Genomic DNA, 19,249 nt, shown 5'->3' with positions numbered 1-19,249 from the left:
TACATTTCCTTTTCTTTTTTAAAATTAATTCTTTTACAACATTATGCAGGTGGAAACACTACACGACTTCGAGGCAGCAAACTCAGATGAACTGACCTTACAAAGGGGCGATGTGGTGCTGGTGGTCCCCTCAGATTCAGAAGCCGACCAGGTAAAGTCTGAGACTGAAAGGCACTTACAGCTTACACTGTTTTTTCCTGAGGGTCAGCTGGACGCAGTGACTTCCTAAAGATGTTTCTATTTTCTGAGATGCTGCAAGGCAGTCCTGAAAAGGCCTAAAGGCATAATATGATAAAGCACATCACTAACTGTAGGTTTTCAGGACACCTTTTTGGAATGCTGTTAGAGTGTTTCTTTTTTATGCAAATAGATGATGACCATTTCTTATTATGCATCCACTTTCTAGGTATCTTGTCTCTGAACCACCAGTCCTTAGGAAATGCAGACACTATCCATGTGCACTAAAAATTCCCTTAAAAATTGATTGCCTCTTAGTGTGTGAGGATTGACCAAGAAAGATCATGAGGGAGCTTTCTGGGGATGGAATTGTTTTATTTAAGTTTTATAATTTATTTTTTTATTGAGGCACGTTACCATCAAATGTTCAAATCTTAATGTAAAGCTCAATAAATTCTGACGTGTGTATACAATCATGTATCTTGATAATGATGTGGGTTACACACGTGTATGCATTTGTTAAAATTCACTGAACTGTATACTTAGTGACTTGGCATTACACACTATTTAAATTATACCTCAATTTTAAGAGATTCTCTTTTAAAAATCACCTTGGAGCATAGTGGTCTGATGTCAAGGTGCTGAGAACTCCATTTTGTTCCTGTTTATCAGATTTGTGATCCTCTGAAATGACATGCAAAATGTGTAAATGTGCCTGTTAACATGTTTATCTGGCGAAGAGAGCTGTAACTGCCATGATATTCTCAAGGAGATTTCTCAGCTCTTTTCCCCCAAATAAAGTCATTACTTTTGAGATTAAGGTTTCCCATGTCCCACATTTTATCCTTTCTCTTAATACACTTACCAAGATAGACCAGGTGCTGGGTCAAACAAAGAGTCTCTACCACAATAAAATTAAAATAGAAATTAATAATAATAATATATCTTTAAAAGCCCCAAATACTTAAAAATTTGAAAAACATACTTCTAAATAATCTATGGATCAAAGAAATCACAATGTAAGTAAAAAAATTTCATAGTGATCACTGATGTCTAAGTTTTCAGCCTAAGAGGATAAAATGAGATCAAATTAAATACCAAGTACATAGAAGGGAAGGAGGAACAAAAATAAGTTCACAAATGAATGTAATGAAAAGACAATGGAGAAAATTAGTTTAGTTTTTTGAAATAGAATAGAATAGAAATAGAAAACAGAAAAAAAAGTTCTTTGGAAGGCTTAATAAAACTGTTAAAACCTTAGATATTCTCTCCAAGGAAAAAAAGTGGCAACGCATAAATTACCAATGTGAGGCAAAAGTGTCTGCATATCTCAAAATCATTAAAAACCCCATCATGTAAATTTATATTTCTTGCATTAACATAAGTTGTCTTTTAAAGAAATTAAGAGAAACAAAGGCTAGTCTTGTGTATTACCAACATGTTTACCATTTCCCAGGCACTTCCTCTCTTCCTGTAGGTCTGAGTGTCCATGTGGTCTCACTTCCTTTCTGCCTTAAAAGTTTTGTTTGCCAATTCCTGGAGTGTTGCTCTGCTGGCAATACATGCTCTAGTTTTTTTTCCCCCTCAGCTTTCTATAGGCTTTTGTTTATTGACAATGTGTTTATTCATCTTCATTTGTAAAGATATTTTCCCTAGGGAAAGAATTCCATGATTTTTCTTTCAACTCTTCAAAGATATTCCATTGTTTTCTGTTTTCTATTGCTTATAATTAGAATCAGCTGTCATTTGTTTAACATTATTTCAGAGTACACAATGTGACATCCTCCCTGACTGCTTTTTAAGAATTTCTCTGTGCTTTTGGTTTTCATCGGTTCACCTATCATGTGCATAGATCTTTTTTGTGTGTGTGTGTGGTTTTCATGCTAGGGGTTTGTTCACCAAACAGCTTAGATTTGTAACTTGAGGTTTTTCACTGCATTTGGAAGACTTTCTACTAATATTTCTTAAATTTTTTCTCTGCCTTGTTCTCTTTCTCCTCTTTTCCTGTCTCCAGTTATTTATATGTTGGATTTTTTGATGTCTAAGACTGTGTTCTTTTTTGTTAAATATTTGTTTCTCTCTGATACCCAGGTTGGATAATTTCTAATGATTTGTTTTCAAGTATAGTGACCCTTCCTTCCACTACTTTGAATTTGTTGTTGAACTTATCCAGTGACTTTTTACATTTCAGATATTATACTTACACAGTGCTATAAGTTCATGTTCTTTTATATAGTTTCCATGTATTTAGTGAAATTTCTCATCTATTCTCATTACCATCTTTCAGTTTAAGTACTTGAACATATTTATAATAGCTGCTTTAAATTTCTTGCTGCTAATTCTAAAATCTGGGCCATCTCAGGGCACACTTATATTGAATGTCTCTCATCTTTGGGTCACATTTTCCTTTTTTTTCTCACATCTAGCAATTTTTCTTTTTATTGATCCTGGACACATTGGGTAACATATTGTAGAGAGTCTGGATTCTATTTTCTATCTCTGAAGATTGCTTCTTTTTCTTCTCACTGACATTTAAAGTACTAAATAATTACTTTGAATTCATGGAAGTTTGTTTTATACTATGTTAGTGTGGGTTTGTTTCTATTTTGCATTTACTCTTAGGATAAATTCTTAGTGCCTGCACATTATCTACCTCTAAGACATGGTGCTTTTAGGATTTCAGTAGAAATCCTGAAGGGTTTATCAAGCCCCCTAGCTTGGTAGGATTCACTCTAAACTCTGCCTCCCCTCCATTGACAGTGTTTAAATCTCTATTCAGCTTTTTCTGCCTTCCTACTGTTTCTTTCCCCAGGCTCTTGGCTATCCCTTGTGTAGTCACAGCTTGAGGGGAAGCTCAGGATTTCAGAGAAATTTCTCTGCTTATTTGGAGATCCCTCTCCGTAGCTTTCTCCTTTACAGCATATCCCCCATAAATGTCTAGCTGCTGTGGCAGCACCCCACTCTGTCCTCTGAATGTCCTGCATGAGAAGTCATATTCTGAATAAGTTGTTAGTTAAAAAAAAGTACACACATACACGTATGCATTTGAATATATATATTGAAATTATTTATTTTCTATATAAAGTATAATACTTTATACTGAGGATAGTCCTGAAGGGGGAGCTGTATCAGCACAAATCTTGGCAACACAGGCCCCCACTTTCAGGGATTAATTGTCTCCTGTTTCTGCCTGCTTTTGGTTGTTCGTGCCTTCAAATAGTTGTGGTGTATATACAACCCAGTACTTATAGCAACCCCATTATATAAACTTATATTTTGTATCCTATATTTTATTACAAATAGTCATTTCTATATATAAATAGTTGCATATATATATGTTATATGTAACATATATAAATATAATGACATGTATACACAGATGTGCATGTACATATGTGTATATTACATATGTATGTATATATGAAACATTTGTCTGATACAAGTTATTTTGCCATTACCAAAGCTGCAAATCTTTAGTCTAACACAAAGTTTAAGCAGTTAAAATTTAATTTTCTTTATTTGCCTCAGCTAAAGATTGATATTGGCTAATACTCTTCACTCTATTATACTATATTATAGTACATATATATACTATATAAATTGTATTTAAAGTATATGTGTTTGATTATATCTTGATTATGAGTTTGTGCCAGGCCTTTATTTTTTTCTTTATTGAAACAATTTAAAAATGCATGACTCTGCGTGACTTCATTAGATTTTTCCCTCACTGTAAATAAAGTCAAATATAGACACTTGTGGGGAAAATATGGCCTTTTATATGCCATAAAAAGAGGTTTAGAAAATTTAGTTATCATCTTTTCCTTTAAATATAACTTTGTCCTTCACATATATAACATCATTATTTTAAAGGGGACACTTTTCCTCATCACCTAGGATATTATCAGTTATTTTATTGAGTCATCTTTTTCTCAGTGATTTCTTTTCTGTCTTCAAAAATTGGCCTGTCTAAATGCTTTTATTTCTTATCTATATAGCAGCATCAATTTATAGTCTCAGATTATATCAAAAGGGAATGTATTCAGCTTTTGTATTTAGTTCATGAGACCTCATTTTATCTGATGTACTTGAACTATATTGGGAATAGGTTCAGATTAAATCTGGCCATCTCTCATCTTTCGCAGGCTCTCTTTTCCGTATTGGTTAACAAAATAGTCATTTCCCACTAGTTTTGCTTCATACAGTCTGTATGTTTTATATTGTTCCTTTAGCTCAGCTTTTTCCAGCTAGATTGTGTTTATCTTCAGTAAGCCAAGGGCAGGCAGCAGCCTCTGCCTTTCAGTTTTACATATTGTCTTCTGTGACCACGCACATGCAGGTTCTTTTACCTTCTCTGGCTAAATGTCTTCCTTTTTATGATGGCACTCCTATGGGACAGACGAATGTTTATGAGGAATAATTTATAAAGAATATATGAATGTGTCCAACAAAAATGTCATGCTAACAAACTGCTTTGTAGTTTATATAAACTTGAAAAATTATATTTATAACAGTGACAGCAAACACAGCAGCAATATCATAATACATATACATCTAGCTGTTATTATTTGATAAGCCTTGTAGAGGGTGGTTTATTGGGGTTACGTGATGTGTGCTGGGAGATAGCGTTCTTTCTTAAAAGCCAGTGGTTCAGGATGAAATAGCAGCTTTCCCCAGGCCCTGTCTGTCAGCACTGTATTCTGACCTGGGGTCCTCAAGCCTTTTTTCCCTCTGACCCACAGAATAGGGAATGTTCCTGAGCATGACGTGCTTTTACATGGTGTCCTCTCTTTGCAGTGGCCATAATTCTAATCCTTTTCTTTTCCTTAAGGACTCATGTCATAATTCAGTTAGTGTCAATTAACTATACTTTATACAAAGTTATAATATTACTGTTAACCTTTGATGTATTATACTTTATATAGAAAATAAATAATTTCAATATATATATTCAAATGCATGCATGTGTGTGTGTACTTTTTTTTAACTAACAACTTATTCAGAATATTACTTCCCATTGATCTCACCACACTGGTTTACATGTAATGTAACATCCTGGTGCAGGACCATGACACTAATAAAGGCTATTATTTTATTGTTGGCCATGCAGATTTTTCCAGTAGTTGATTGGACCTTGACAGCCTTGTCTTTGTCTTGCAGGATGCAGGCTGGCTGGTAGGAGTGAAAGAATCTGACTGGCTTCAGTACAGAGACCTTGCCACCTACAAAGGTCTCTTTCCAGAGAACTTCACCCGGCGCCTGGATTAGGGCCAAAGTATTCTAGGTTTTTAAACCTTCATGAAAACCTGAAGCACTCACTTTTGCTATTACACTCTTGATGATTTACAGGCTGATGCCAGACAAAGCTTGAGAAGATATATCAATGGAGCATGTGTGCAAAAAAATGTCAGAGAAAAAAGTAAATTAAGGAAAATGCCCTCACTGGTTTCCACATTATTGATGACAGGTTTGTTTGTGCTTTGTCCAACCTGTGGAGACTCTTGTACTTGATCCCCACCCATCAATTCTAAAGTAGCTTTTTCCATACCAGAACCTTGATTTCTCTGCACCAAGTGTATGGTATTGAATGGCTGCCCTGCAGAAGATGTGATAAATTACCCTGTAGTGTGAGATTATCTTACTCCCCTGCACAGGTGTGAGCACGTGTTGGCTCTCTCTCCCTGTCAAGTTTACTGTGTTTAAAACTAAACTGCTGCAAAAGTTTTCAATGTTCTTTTCCAACACACCTCTCTCTATATATACATATATATATATATACAGACACACAGTCACCCAGGCTAGATCCCATTGCTCCTGGAGCTATGTGTATGCACAAAACTACATATACATAGTTGCTTTCTTTTCTTTCCATGGTAGCTCTTTGCCTCTCAAGCGTCATTGATATACATGCATCGCTCTTATCTGTCTGGCATCACAGTTCCCAGTTTTGCCTCAGGGCAAAACCAACCATCCCATTGCCAAAACCATCGATAGTATCTGTGTTTGTAATGTGCGTTTTTCAGGATGCAGTTACAGATCGCATGTCAGAGCTGCTTCCCCTTTGGAGAAAGTAAAGCCTGATTATCTAGGTGTTCGGCTGCTATCGCTGAAGGTAGGCCAGTCAGGATAAGCAGCTATATAGTCTTCACTTCTGCCTTTCTGAGAATGGCGAGATGATGGGGCATATAAATCCACCCCAACAGAACACTACAAAAGAGAAAAGCTCCTATATATTTCCACTTCTTTATATTTATGCAATTCACCTTCACAGATGTCCTAAAATAAAATAGGTGATGTATGCTGTATCCCCAAATCATCTGTAACAATTATGTCTCCAGTGCCATTTCATTCCAAATAAACCTTTGGTAATCTCTAGTGGTGACCTCACTCCTTCTGATGAGTCATTTGTCTTGGAAAGCTTGTTGCACTCGGATGCACTACTTGAAGGATTATGCTGGAGTTGTTATTTGTGCAGAAATATGCTTGTTCCCCAGGGTTGTGCTCCACAGCCCACCTCCTTTCCCCAAGTCCCTTCATTCCAGTCATTGCTGATCACTCAGAGGTCCCTGAGTTTCCGGCAATCACTACAGCACAAATAACGGCTGAGGAGGGGAGCCCCCCAAAGGCGCTGGCTGTGGCCACCCGGTCTGTGTAGCATGGAAAATCTGACAGTCATCATAATCAGCAATTTCTTCTCACACCAGCCTCATTTCTGGTCGCTTTTCTTTCTGACATGTTTATGTTCTTAGGTACATTAAAAAAAATTGATCAGATGGAATAGCAAAGTCAATCCACTGGGCCATTGTTTATGGAAGAGAATTCATAAAACAAAAATCATTCATTTGACTTAGAGTCTTTTCTGCCAATATGATTCTTTACAGAGTATATGCTAATCAAGAATGGATGTTATTAGGCTTTTAAATTTGGTGTATATTTCTGATTCGTGGCGTGCATTCTCCTGGTAGGTAATTGACTTTGAGGTTTAAGTGTTAATAGGGGAAATAGCTATTATTGACCCAAGACTTTTCCAGGGGCTAATTTCCCAGGAAGCAGGAACATCATGAATGCTAGTCTAGCACAAGATAATTACATGAACTGCCCTGTGGCATAACTGATAATTCAGCAAATAAAGTGCAGTAATGTATGATTTACTACCATAGAAAGCTATTCCTGACATTGGGACTCCATCTGGGTGAGAAATCAGTTCTTAAATCAGACTGCACCTCGTGTTCTACAAAGACAGTTGCTACATCTCCTGGAGCTCCGGCCACTCTGACATTCCCCTCCCACTCCTCCCATAGTGGTGCTCAATGTGTCCAGTTTGGCAGGACATAGCTCCTTACACAAGTTTAGCCCATACTTCCTAGATGAGCTATAAACAAATTCTTTCAAAATGACATTTTTTTAATAAGCCATTTAGTCCTGGCTTGTTGCCTTACAGAAAAAAAATTAACACCAAATCAAAGTACTCAGATGATTTGTTTCAGGAATTTTCAAAATTAAGAGGATACGGGGGTAGAGGATGGCATAGTGTCTTCTCCAGAAATGTCCACAGCAATGGAGTGAACATCCTTTCCCATTTCAGTGGATTTTTGAAAGGATGTGTGAGCAAATTCAAGGAAGTTCTTTTCACTTGCCTTTCTCAGCCTAATCCAAGTTCTCAGGCCACCAAACCTCCCAGTCATATATTGGTGAGTTTATAGCTATGTTTTATTCCAAATGGCTGTAACCCAGGAAGCCCTAACCAAGCTGCCTCTTCATATTTTAAGATTTCTCTACAAACACTATGGTACTTGGACCTTCAAATAGTTCAAGGAACCTTCAAGAACCAGATAAACAAAGCCTGTGGTTTTTATTCAACCAACTCCTATCTGAATTCCTATCAATACCACCCATAGACTCTCATTTAAACCTGCATTATGTATATACTTGCAAAGCAAAGTCCTCTGGCAGTTTGAATTAACAATATCTCAGCATAGCTAGGCTCTGGGGATGGGAGAAGCTTCATGCACCATGCTGTCAACCTTGCTTCAGCCCATGCCTGCTCGTTCTGACAAAGCTGGGACAGCTTTGAGTGAGCCAGAACAGCACATCCACTGCTGCTGGGGACAGAGCGCACTGGTGCACAATCCTGAGCTTTCATTACATAAGCCTATAACCAGGCTACCAGAAAAATCCCAGCATGACCCCATAGCCCCTTAAAAAAAAAAAAACCTTTGGGGAACTGCAAACATGATGAGAAATCAATGAGTTTAAAGATAACTGGAGCTCAGTGCTTTATTCCACAGAAGCTGCACAGCCAAACACCTTGAGGCCTTAGAAACAGACGGACTGCCTTGCTAGGACTTCACTGACTCTTTTCAGAGGAGCCTGAGCTGCCTTCTGTTTTTCTTGAAATCCCAACCAGAGACTGTACATACACTGTGTGCTAGACCTTGGAAATGAGCAGATCACCCTGTCCCCCCACCTGGTGGTATAGCTATTGTCTTCCCAAATGACGTAGCCTCTTTCTAGGAGTCAGATGGGTGGAATTAGACATTTGATAGCTGCGTGGAGAAGATGATGACCAGTAATCTCTTAGCAAGCTGACAGACTGAGGAGCCATGTGCTTCCTGCCTAGCTCAGTCCTACTTTATGATCACGCCGTCACTTGGTGCCAGGCCCAGACAGACCTGTTCACGGCAGCCCTCCTCTAGGCACGCAGCAAGGGTTTGGTAAATGGATCATAAAAGCTAAATAAAATATGCTGGAATAAGCTAAATCCAAATAGTTCGTGACTCATCGGCTATCTTTTTTTAAGATTGCTTAATGGCAGCACATGTTGACTTTGTCGCTTTAGAAGGTAAACTGAGACACGACCCTTCAATCTATTCCCATTGAGAGGGAGGCCAGGTACCTTGAAGCTCTTTCGAAAGATAGCTAAATTTCTCTTGGTTTCCTAAGACCCAATTAATTCCCAGTCCCCTATGATCTCAGGTCCCACGCCCAGGTGGCCTCAGCCTTCTAGGTTGGACCAGAGTCATGTGCTGACTCCCCTCGCCCGCACCCCCCGGGGTGGGCCTGCTCTCAGCTCTGAGACCCACTTCCTGGTGCATGTTCTCCTGCCACAGAAAACCAGCCTTGTCCTCCCCCATTGTCACATGGCAGGTGCCCTTATACCCTCCCCGCATCAATGAATATCATAAAACTCGGTGTCCTTGTGCTCTGCTCTCCAAAAACCTACCAGAGACCACCAGGTGATTGCTGTGACACTTGATGATGCCATGAATCCTCGCCAAACTCAAAGATTCCAAGATATTAATTTTCCTTATTTTCCTACCTTGCCGATTGTTCCTTCTCTGTCACCTTTACTCTTTTCTTGCTTCTCCCAGTGAGTGCTGGAGAGGGGTGTGGGGTGGGACAATATCAACCTCCTACCCTTGGTTTGTATCCCAGCTGCCCAGAGAATGTTTCCTCCCGATTATTGCCTTCACGCCCACATTTATCCATTAAACATTTGTCAAGCTCTTGCGAAGTGTCTGTTACTCTGCACTGGGGCGGCATTCCCAAATCCCCAGTCACACTCAAGGGAGCCCTGCTGCAGCAGCACACCACAGAGGGATCCGGCTTTTTCAGAACCCGAGGCCAGAAAATGCAGGGGCTCACTTATGTGCTTCATTTTCCAGATTACAAACACCTGCCTTTGTCTCTTCCCTTGCACAGTAATCCCTACTACCTGACAGGGGAGTGGTCCTCACCCCTTTCAAGAAGAGCCTTTCTGTCCCCGCTGTCACCCTCATCTCCCTACTTTCCTGTTCGTCTCCACTCCCCACGCATGTGCGCATGCACACACACACACACACACACACACACACACATTAATGATGCATATCTGCTGTGTGTCTGATCACATCCCCGTGCCTCTGCTTGGCTTCAAGCCCTCCAGTCTCCCCAGTGCTTGTCCTCTGCTTCCTTGGACAAGTCTCCACCCTGTCCCTTCTGCCTTCCACTTCTCCACACTCTGCTCACCCTACTGTAACCTCCCTCCTTGGAATGGCCTCCTCTCTCCTATCTGCCTCCCTACCCCCTTCCCTGAAGTCCCAGCTCCTCTGCCCCCACCCCTTGGTTTACATGCCTCCAGGGTGATAGAGGTCAGCCCTTCTTTCTGCCTCTGACTGATACAATCTCTGCCGACCTGCTCTGTATTCTGAATCTACTCCAGAGACCTGGTAACCAAGTGACCTGCACATACGGACCAAGCCTGAGTGATCCCATAGTTCAGGGAAGTCCAAAAACTCTAATCCCAGGATCAGCAGGGCCTGAAACCTGAAACGAAATCCAAGAGGAAATGATAGAATGCTTCTGTGATATTGGAGAGGAAAAAGTTTTCTGAAACAAGACTCCAAATTACGCAAAGCATATAACCCAAAAATGTGATTACAAAATTGAGGATTTCTATTTAATGACAAATACTTTAGACAAAGTTAGTAGCCAGGTGATAGATTCGCTGAGAATATTTGTAGCATCCCGAACTAGCAAAAGGATAAATAGAAGACATAAGGAATTCATTCAAGTCAACAAGAAACGAACAATAGTATTTATTAAAAAATAATTAAACAGTTGATATAATTTATTTGTCTTTATGTATGTACAAAATAAATGAATTGCTGTTAATAGTAAATATAATAACTAACATCTGTCATTTGCCAGATACTCTCCTAAGTGTTCTGCATGGATTAGTTTATTTAATCTTCATAAACCTATGAGGTAGCTGCTTCTTTTACCTTTTGCAGATGCAGAAGCTAAGGCACATATGAAACTATGTGTACCTTCATATATACATATGAGGAAAGTATAAATAAATGGCAGGAGCCCACGTAGCCTGGCTCTAAGGGAGGCTGTAAATATCTGCTTTCCAAACTCCTTGTGGCTGAACAGGACATGAATAGGCAAATCTCTTGAGGAGACACTTCACTGGATACCAGATAAAAAAGAGACCGTCAGCTCCCTAATAATCAAGGCAGTGCCAATAATCTCATAAAACAATGAGATACTGCTTGGTAGCCATGAGGTTGGTAAAAATTAAAATGTGCACACAGCACTGACAGATGTAGTAAAACACGCAAGTGCATCCCCTGTGACCAACAATCCCAGAGAAATGCTTACTCCAGGCAAGAAGACACCACTGAGATGTCAGTCACAGCCTTGCTGGTGACAGCCAGGGGAGGGGACAGTTAAAGTGCCTGTCACTGGGGAATGAGTGCATCAAGGCAGGGATTGCAGGCTGATGAGAAGGGGAGTAACCAAGGTGTATGATGGACGCACAGACACGGATAGGCGGGAATGATACGCCATTTGTATAAATAAAAATACATTATCAAAACCAATATTCTACAGGTTTCATGGATACATAAGCCCAAAAAGCATCCATTAAACACATTAGATTGAGTACCCATGGGGGAACCAAAATAGAGAATGTATGGGAAAAAGAATAAAGTAACATATATCAAACTATAGAGCATGACTGGCACAGATTTACTGGTGAGTGTGCCATGCACAGAGATACAGGACCAAAAAAATGTGAGAATTACTGTTAAAATAAAAACAAGCAAAGATACAAAATGAAATCAGAAAGTATATACCATTGAGACACTCAGAGGGTGCTAATTTTAGGATAAGCCATCAAAAGCTCATATTTGAGCTTTTCAACTTAATTTTTCAAAAACCCATAACCCATCAATTTCAGAGTGATTTCAATTAGTAAATTAAGATCAGGGTAACCCAAAGGGAATCTGTTGGTTCTCTTCAGTGGCTGTGGAAAACAGGACATTCTCCTACAGAGAAAACCCATGTACGCTGGCTGCTAGCCATCAACCCGGCGGCCCTGGGCCCTGTGCAGCGGTCTTGGGTTTCACTTTACCTTCACAGTAGTGATCTTCTCCAAGACAAAGGAAACAGACCCTGAATAAGGATGCTGATGCTGGAAGAACACTGGATCCAGGCATGGATACAAGCCCTTGGGGAGCTCAGTTGTATAATAATGAAAGGAGGCATGAGAATTTAGTTTTTAGCTGAGACATTGTCCAAACTATAGGCAACCACCATGTCCTTCAGAGACAGGCATATGAAGTATGTCGTTGATAATCCGATAACATATAGAAAAAGCTTGGCATCTCTGCCTCCATCCTGTATTTGGCTCCTTCGCTGTTTCAACCTTGGGGCCAAAAGAAATTTTAAAAAAGGAAAAAGGATTCTACCCAGCCTGGCAGCCCCTCATGGACGTGATGACGGGCCCAGGGTGACTAGAGTGAAATGACCAAGGATGCCACCTCTCAGCTCTCCTCGGCCCCTTGCTGGCACCCTTGTCTGCAGCTGTCAGGCAGAGCCACTCCTGCTCCCCGTCTCCCTAACAGAGAAGGAACTTGCAAGCAGCTGTGAGTCATGATGGTGCTTTAGCCATGGTGACATGAATCAGCTCTCTTCTCGGTCTGCCGGCTTTCTGAGTAAAGGCATTTTCCTCGTCCCAGCACCTTGTCTCGCAACTTATTGGCATGTCATTTAGCGAGTGGCATGAGCTTGGACTCAATAACAATCTTTCTGGTTTTTAAAAGCCATGCAATATGAAAACGTTTTACAATTATAACGTTGAAGCATGATGGGTGGTACAGATGGCAAAATCTGAACATTCCCAAGAGAATTCTATTTTGTGTACATATTTAGCTTTCTTAAGGGTCTTCTCTCCTATTTTCTAGACAAGGCCAGAACCAGTCACCTTTAAGAATCAGCATAATTCAGCTCTGGAATCTCCTGCAGTGGGGCGCGTGCACCTGTGTGTGCCTGTGTGTGTATGCATGCCCGCACACATGAGCTCTCTCCAAGCCTCACTGTTTGCGTCCTTCTTAGGTGGGATTTTGAACATTTCCTTGGCACTGGCCTGAAATAAGTTTGCTAGAGTAATTGCCCCATGCAGTGAGTGGTCAGGCTGGGTAACCATGCCCATGGTTCATCAAACCCTCGTAAGACTCTTAGGAATTATTAATGTGCTTTTGTCTAGGAACCTGCCCAGAATAGAACTTTCCTAGAGAATCACAGCAAAAGGAAGCAAGCCAGAAGCATTATTGTTGGATCAAAATAGAAGTGATAAGCTTCCATTTTTTCATTCTGCCACACCTATGATTTCAATATTTGGAGTATCAGTTTAATTCAGAATGACAAATTATTAGAACTGGAAGAGAACAAAAAGATCACCCAGTCCTCTCACTTGAGGCTGAGGGGATGGGGACCTTGCAAAGAGGACTCACTTACTTAAAACTACCAAGTGCGTTAAGAATATTGCTGGGAAAACAGATGTCCTAGTTCTTATTTCAGGACCTTTTCATTCATTATGTAGTCTTCGCTGTTACACTAGACATCTTTTACTGAGGCTCCCGTACAGAGATGACATAACTCTCATGGCCAGGAGGGGATGCTAGAAGTTAGTGTAAGCAATTAAATGCAAACAAATACTGTATTTTTTAAGCAGAAAGCATGCCATTGAAAACAAATAGGAAATATAACACATTGTCTATTCAAATGTAACAGCCCAATGAGGAGAGAAATTAATCCCTGAATCACAAACAGCCAAGCAGCGTCCTTAGGGCACAAGCTCTGGAGACTGGCGGACTTGGTTCACCTTCTTCGTGTCCTCTTTTTTTTTTTTTTTTGAGAGGGCATCTCTCATATTTATTGATCAAATGGTTGTTAACAACAATAAAATTCTGTATAGGGGACTCAATGCACAGTCATTAATCAACCCCAAGCCTAATTCTCAACAGTCTCCAATTATCTGAAGCATAACGAACAAGTTCTTACATGGTGAACAAGTTCTTACATGTGAATAAGTTCTTACATGGTGAACAGTGCAAGGGCAGTCATCACAGAAACTTTCAGTTTTGATCACGCATCATGAACTATAAACAATCAAGTCAGATATGATTATTGGTTTGATTTTTATACTTGATTTATATGTGGATCCCACATTTCTCCCTTATTTTTTTTTTATAAAATGCTAAAGTGGTAGGTAGATGCAAGATAAAGGTAGAAAACATAATTTAGTGCTGTAAGACGGCAAATGTAGATGATCAGGTCTGTACCTGTAGACTAAGTATTAATCCACTTCGTGTCCTCTTTTTTAACTAAGCAATCTCAAGTACATTATTTCACCTCCCTAAGCCTCTGTTTCATATACAAAATGGGGACAAATACACCTACTTCTTGCAAAGAAGGAATAAACATGTACAATGTTTGACATTCAGTAAAGGGTATTTGTAATTACTGGATTGAGGTTTTTCTGTTATAACCTTACACCTTAGTATTTTACATATAACCTTAGTATTTTACCAAAGGTCATCAACTATTAACTCCAAAGTGCTTAAAGAAATTTCTAGTACATTTTGAGATTTCACACTATTGATTGAAAGAACACCTTACTCTTTGCTTACTGGCATGTGAGAGTTAATCTTGAATTTCTGCAGACTTCCTGAAATTTTCTTCATGGTCCTATAATCTTTACAGTTTAAAAAGAATATGCATACATATATGTAGAGAGAGCACTAGATATAGACAGACTGATACAGATAGATACAGACACACATACAACATTTCATGTGTGTTGACTGGATAGTGGTGTGGGTTTTGGTATTTGTTAGACTTGAGTTTGAACCCAGGTTTCATTACCAATTCTTATGTGACCCAGAGCAGGCAAAACTTTTTAAGATTTTGATTATCTCATCTGTCAAATGTTGTTGATTATAACTACTTTGAATTATTATTAATTAGGATTAAATTTTTATAGGGATCAAATTGTGCTTAATACTTATGTAAAAGTATTTTATATAATGCTTATATAAAAATAGTATCTTAGTACTTATTTTAAAAACAAACAACTTGGCACAGTCCCTGGCATATGGTGGATAGCATATTCTGAGTGAACATTATTATTTCCATTTAAGCAACTTCCCAGGGACGCACATCCTCCAAGGGGCAGTGCTTGGACTCCAGCAGCCATTCTGAATTTCTCCAGAGCCAGGTGTCCTCACAGAATAGCAAGGTAGGAAAACTCCCCAAAGCATCCCTTTGGTAGGCCCATCCTGAGGAGGACCACCTCCCTGCATCACACTGTTTGTTGATGACATCTTTGGCGGTCCACAGAACTAGGCCCCAAGCAGAGCACCATGACTGGACACTTCAGCAGGAAAAGCAGTCTGGAAGGTTAGCAGTCACGTGGCGTTGATCTAAGCCAGCAGTTCCCTGAAGACCTCATGCACATGGCAGCCACCAGCCAGTGGGAAAAGCAGGCAGGATGCAAAGCTTTGGTTGAGGATTCTGGGCTACCCTCAACTTTCCTGAAAATTATGGGTGATCCAACCCTTCCCCACAACACTAGCAGGAGATGCAGCCCTCTGTGCTCCTGGCTGCCCCTCCGCAGAGGCCTGCTCTCAGCCTGGCACTGAGGGGTGCCCATGAGATGGGCGGAAGCAGACAGGGGGCTCCTCCTCAGGCCTCCGCAAGCACAACCCCCTCTGGGCCATCAGCTTGGTAGCTCTTAAAACAGATCTGCGGTGGCTCTCCAGCCTGTGACATCTGTCCTGAAGCCCAGCCCTAGCTCACTGCCTTCTGTCCTCGGGATCACACTCTTTCTGAGTAGGGTTTGGGTTCCGAGAGGCTATTCTGCTCCTCTTACCATCTGGTCCCTTCCTTCCAGGGCCCAAGGGTGGAAGGCATGCTGTGGGCTCCAGCCCTGCTCCTGGTGTTCCTGGCTCCTGGTAAGGATGTTGCATGGATGCTCGTGGGAATGTTGTGTTCTTGCAATGAGAGGCCATACCAAGGAATTACTATTGCTTCTTCATCCTTGTTTCTGATGTTCCTGTTGCAGCCACGCAGACGTCTTCCAACGAGGAAGGAAGAGAGTTGACAGTCACCAGGCATACTGGATCATCTATTGTAATCACTTGTGATAAACAAAGCACCTATTACACCCACTGGTACCGATTCCAGGAGGGGATGGCCCCACACCGCATTCTATACTATGATTTTTACAATTCAAAAGTTGTACTGGACTCAGGATTCAGTTCAAAGAAGTACCATGCTTATGAACACGAAGGGAAGAGATGTAAGCTTGTTATCGGAAATCTGCAAGAAAGTGACTCGGGAGTGTATTACTGTGCTGTCTGGGAGAGCCACAGAGATGCAGGCCGCCCCCACACTGCACTAAAATCCTGCCTGTGGCTGCCAAGAGGAGCCGTGTGCACAGCACAGACCCGCAGCTGCCTCACTTCCTGCCCTGACTGCCCTGTGCTCTAAACAGAGAGGATTCCTGAGCTCAGTGCCAGTCCCCACCCTCAGAGCCCATAGCCCCCACCCCACAGCCTGAGTGCTTTCCTAAAGCCCCAGCTCCCATCACCAGGCCTCAGGCACACAGTCCAGCAGCCAGCATGTTCTTCAGCTCTCCTTGGAGCCTGCAGGTCCATTCAGCCCACTTCCTAGGACAGTCAAAGTCACCTGGAGTTGATGCATCCAGGATGACATTAGGAGAGCAGCGTGGGAAGATGCTGCCCTGCGTACTTGCGCCAATCATCACCCAGAGGAGACGGCTGGGAAAGGAGCTTCCCCACTGCTCAGGGGTGTGAGAAATGATGGACTGCAACCTTGGACTTCATGAAGACCTCAAGCTGGTATAAAGGTTGATTGACTACTGTGAGCCAGGCATGTGCACAGGGAATGCATAAATTTCCTGTGTCATATCAAGGCTGGAGGTGGCTGTGTAGAGCCCCTGTGTGACTGGGCTGCCATTCACCAGTAAGATGCCAGCCTCTCCTTGAATACATGTCATGGCTGGCCATCTCTGTGAATGCTGGTTACATCTCCCTCAGCTCACAGCTTATGATTTGCTGTTACTTTATCATGAGAAAACAAATATGATCTTTGTTTTCTTCACATGTAATCTCACATACATGCTTCAAACAGATGAAAGTAGATTTGCTCTGGTTAAAAGAGTTGAAATAAATCATTCATAGATTCCCCCGCCCCCAATACCTCTTATCCACTCTTAATTTCAATAGTTCAACATTAGCTGGAGACACATAGGTGTAGAAAAGTGGTTGAGGTCTACACCTTAGTGTGAGAGACCAGGGCTGGGACACTTCCTAGCTGCGTGGCGAGGCCAGGAGCTCCTGAAGCCCATTTCCTTCTTGTAAACAAAAGTCCTGTAGTTGCGTCCCATGTGGTTGTGTTGCTGGAATGATGTATTGTAAGTGTCCCATTGTTGACAGCTTGAGTGAGCTCAGTAAATCATAGCTGGTAACAATAAAACTCAGCAAAACAAAATAACAACTAGCATACAGGGACACACACGCCTCACACACCTTTGTGCCTCCAGGGTGAGCACCTTCTCTGTCGTGGTGTGGCTATGAGAGTTTGATCAAAGAGAGATCAGCAATCTATGAAAATACTCATGAGAACTCATCCCAAACCAATGTCAGTGCACCTTTTGAAGGTGGTCCCATAGCACCACTGAGTCACACACAGCTGGGGAGGACAGTGGTCTCATGATTGAAGCAAATAGCTTCTGTTTGGGGAAAAATTGACCCTACAAGGAGTCACTGGCTCCTCCTGTGCTGTTCTCTGGGCTGACGTGAGCCTCCCAAGGGCATTCTGGCCACAGGCACCAAAGGCAAACCGCTCAGATGCAAACCAGCCTGTACCAAGTCAGTGTTTGCCATTCAAACTGCTGATTCTTAGAAACACTAAAAGCATCTTATTAAGACGGACAGCACTGAATATAGCCAGGGCTCAATTCATGATGATTGAAGTGAGATTAATACTTTGATTATTATTGTGGTAGGTTCTCAAAGCACCAGATGGGCGGGGCGTTGTAGAGACAGATGCCTGAAATAGCCTGAGGACTGGGGCTCAACTCCTTTCCTTTCATACCTGACGTAGGTGACACATAATAACTCTGTGTGATAGAATCACCATTACATCATCTTAGTAATGCTCAGTAAAGTCGAAGGAATTCTTAATAACCACTATTTTCATAGAACATGTTATCTATAACTAACTCCCTAAATGAGGGAAAAGGGATGTCTGTGTTACCTGGGAGTCATCTGTAATGGTCACAGTTTAAAAATAGCTAGTCCACCCAGAAACCCACACTGACTATTTTAAGTTGGTGCACTTTATTTTCAACCTTGAGAATGGGTTCAGAAGGCAGCCTGGGTAGAGGAAAGGGCACAGCTTTGGAGGGCTCCCCTGTGGACTGTGGGATCATGGGGAGTACTTCCACTGTCACTGTAGTCCCTACTAAATGGAGCAGCCTCTGGGGCACCTGGTAAGTATTGGTTCTTTCATAACACCTGCCAGGGGCAGTCAAAGGACAGCAACAAATTGGCAGTGAGAGAGATGCTGTTTCCTCCACTACAGTTATTTCTTTCTTCTTGCCTTTTTTTTTTCATTCCACAGAATAAAGTAGATGAAGCCATGTACACATGGATACAAGGGGTTAGAGGAGCCAGGAAAATTGCCTAGAACCCTCTCAGCTCTGGACTCCCTCCTGTCCACATGGCCACCTCAGCCCCGGTCCCCAGCCTCAGCCTCAGCCCCCAGTCTGTGCTCCCTGAAAGTCACCTCAGTCCTGGAGTCACAGGAGGAGGGGGCAGACGGCCACCAGCTGTGCCAGGGGCTGCCAGCCTTCATGCTCCAAGTTCCAACAGACCTGATTTCCTCCTGACCAGGGTTCCTGTCTGAGCTTTGTTGGGAATAGCCTGAGTGAAGCAGGGAGCATCCATCATTAGTCCTGGGATTTCCAGAGAGTGTGGATGACACAGCCGGCCTGGGGACAGTACTGTGAGTGCCAGGGGTTGCCGCAAATCAGTTAGGATGCTGCTTGAGTGTAAGTGCCACATACTTAGGGACTTTTGTCTCTGGCTTCTGTGACATTCCAGGATGTCATTATGCCTTGTTTGTAGTGGACCTTCAAGAAATATTTGCTGAATTAGTACATGAAAAAAATGAGTCTTAGGAAGCATGATTGAGGATGCAAATTTATAGTATTTCCAGT

At 41.5% G+C, this 19,249-nt stretch overlaps 1 protein-coding gene and 1 long non-coding RNA gene across 4 annotated transcripts in view; one reads left to right on the top strand and one right to left on the bottom strand.

Moving 5' to 3' along the window:
- Window positions 1-5,771, top strand: part of AMPH (amphiphysin) — a 223,190-nt gene extending 217,419 nt beyond the window's left edge. For both annotated transcript variants that reach the window (XM_037010906.2, XM_037010905.2), the window contains 2 exons: window positions 50-151; window positions 5,335-5,771. In XM_037010906.2, coding sequence (XP_036866801.1) covers window positions 50-151; window positions 5,335-5,442 — 210 coding nt within the window. In that variant the 3' untranslated portion in view covers window positions 5,443-5,771. The remainder of the gene's footprint in view (window positions 1-49; window positions 152-5,334) is intronic.
- A 10,741-nt stretch (window positions 5,772-16,512) lies between these two features.
- The window catches only part of LOC140849947 (uncharacterized), a 32,895-nt gene continuing 30,158 nt past the window's right edge, over window positions 16,513-19,249 (bottom strand). For both annotated transcript variants that reach the window (XR_012132403.1, XR_012132402.1), the window contains exon 4: window positions 16,513-19,162. This is a non-coding gene — a long non-coding RNA (uncharacterized lncRNA). The remainder of the gene's footprint in view (window positions 19,163-19,249) is intronic.

Source organism: Manis javanica, chromosome 6 (assembly GCF_040802235.1).
Source record: "Manis javanica isolate MJ-LG chromosome 6, MJ_LKY, whole genome shotgun sequence".
Lineage (NCBI taxonomy): Eukaryota > Metazoa > Chordata > Mammalia > Pholidota > Manidae > Manis > Manis javanica.
The sequence above is the reverse complement of the archived record's forward strand: the minus strand, read 5'-3'. Positions and strand labels throughout refer to the sequence as shown.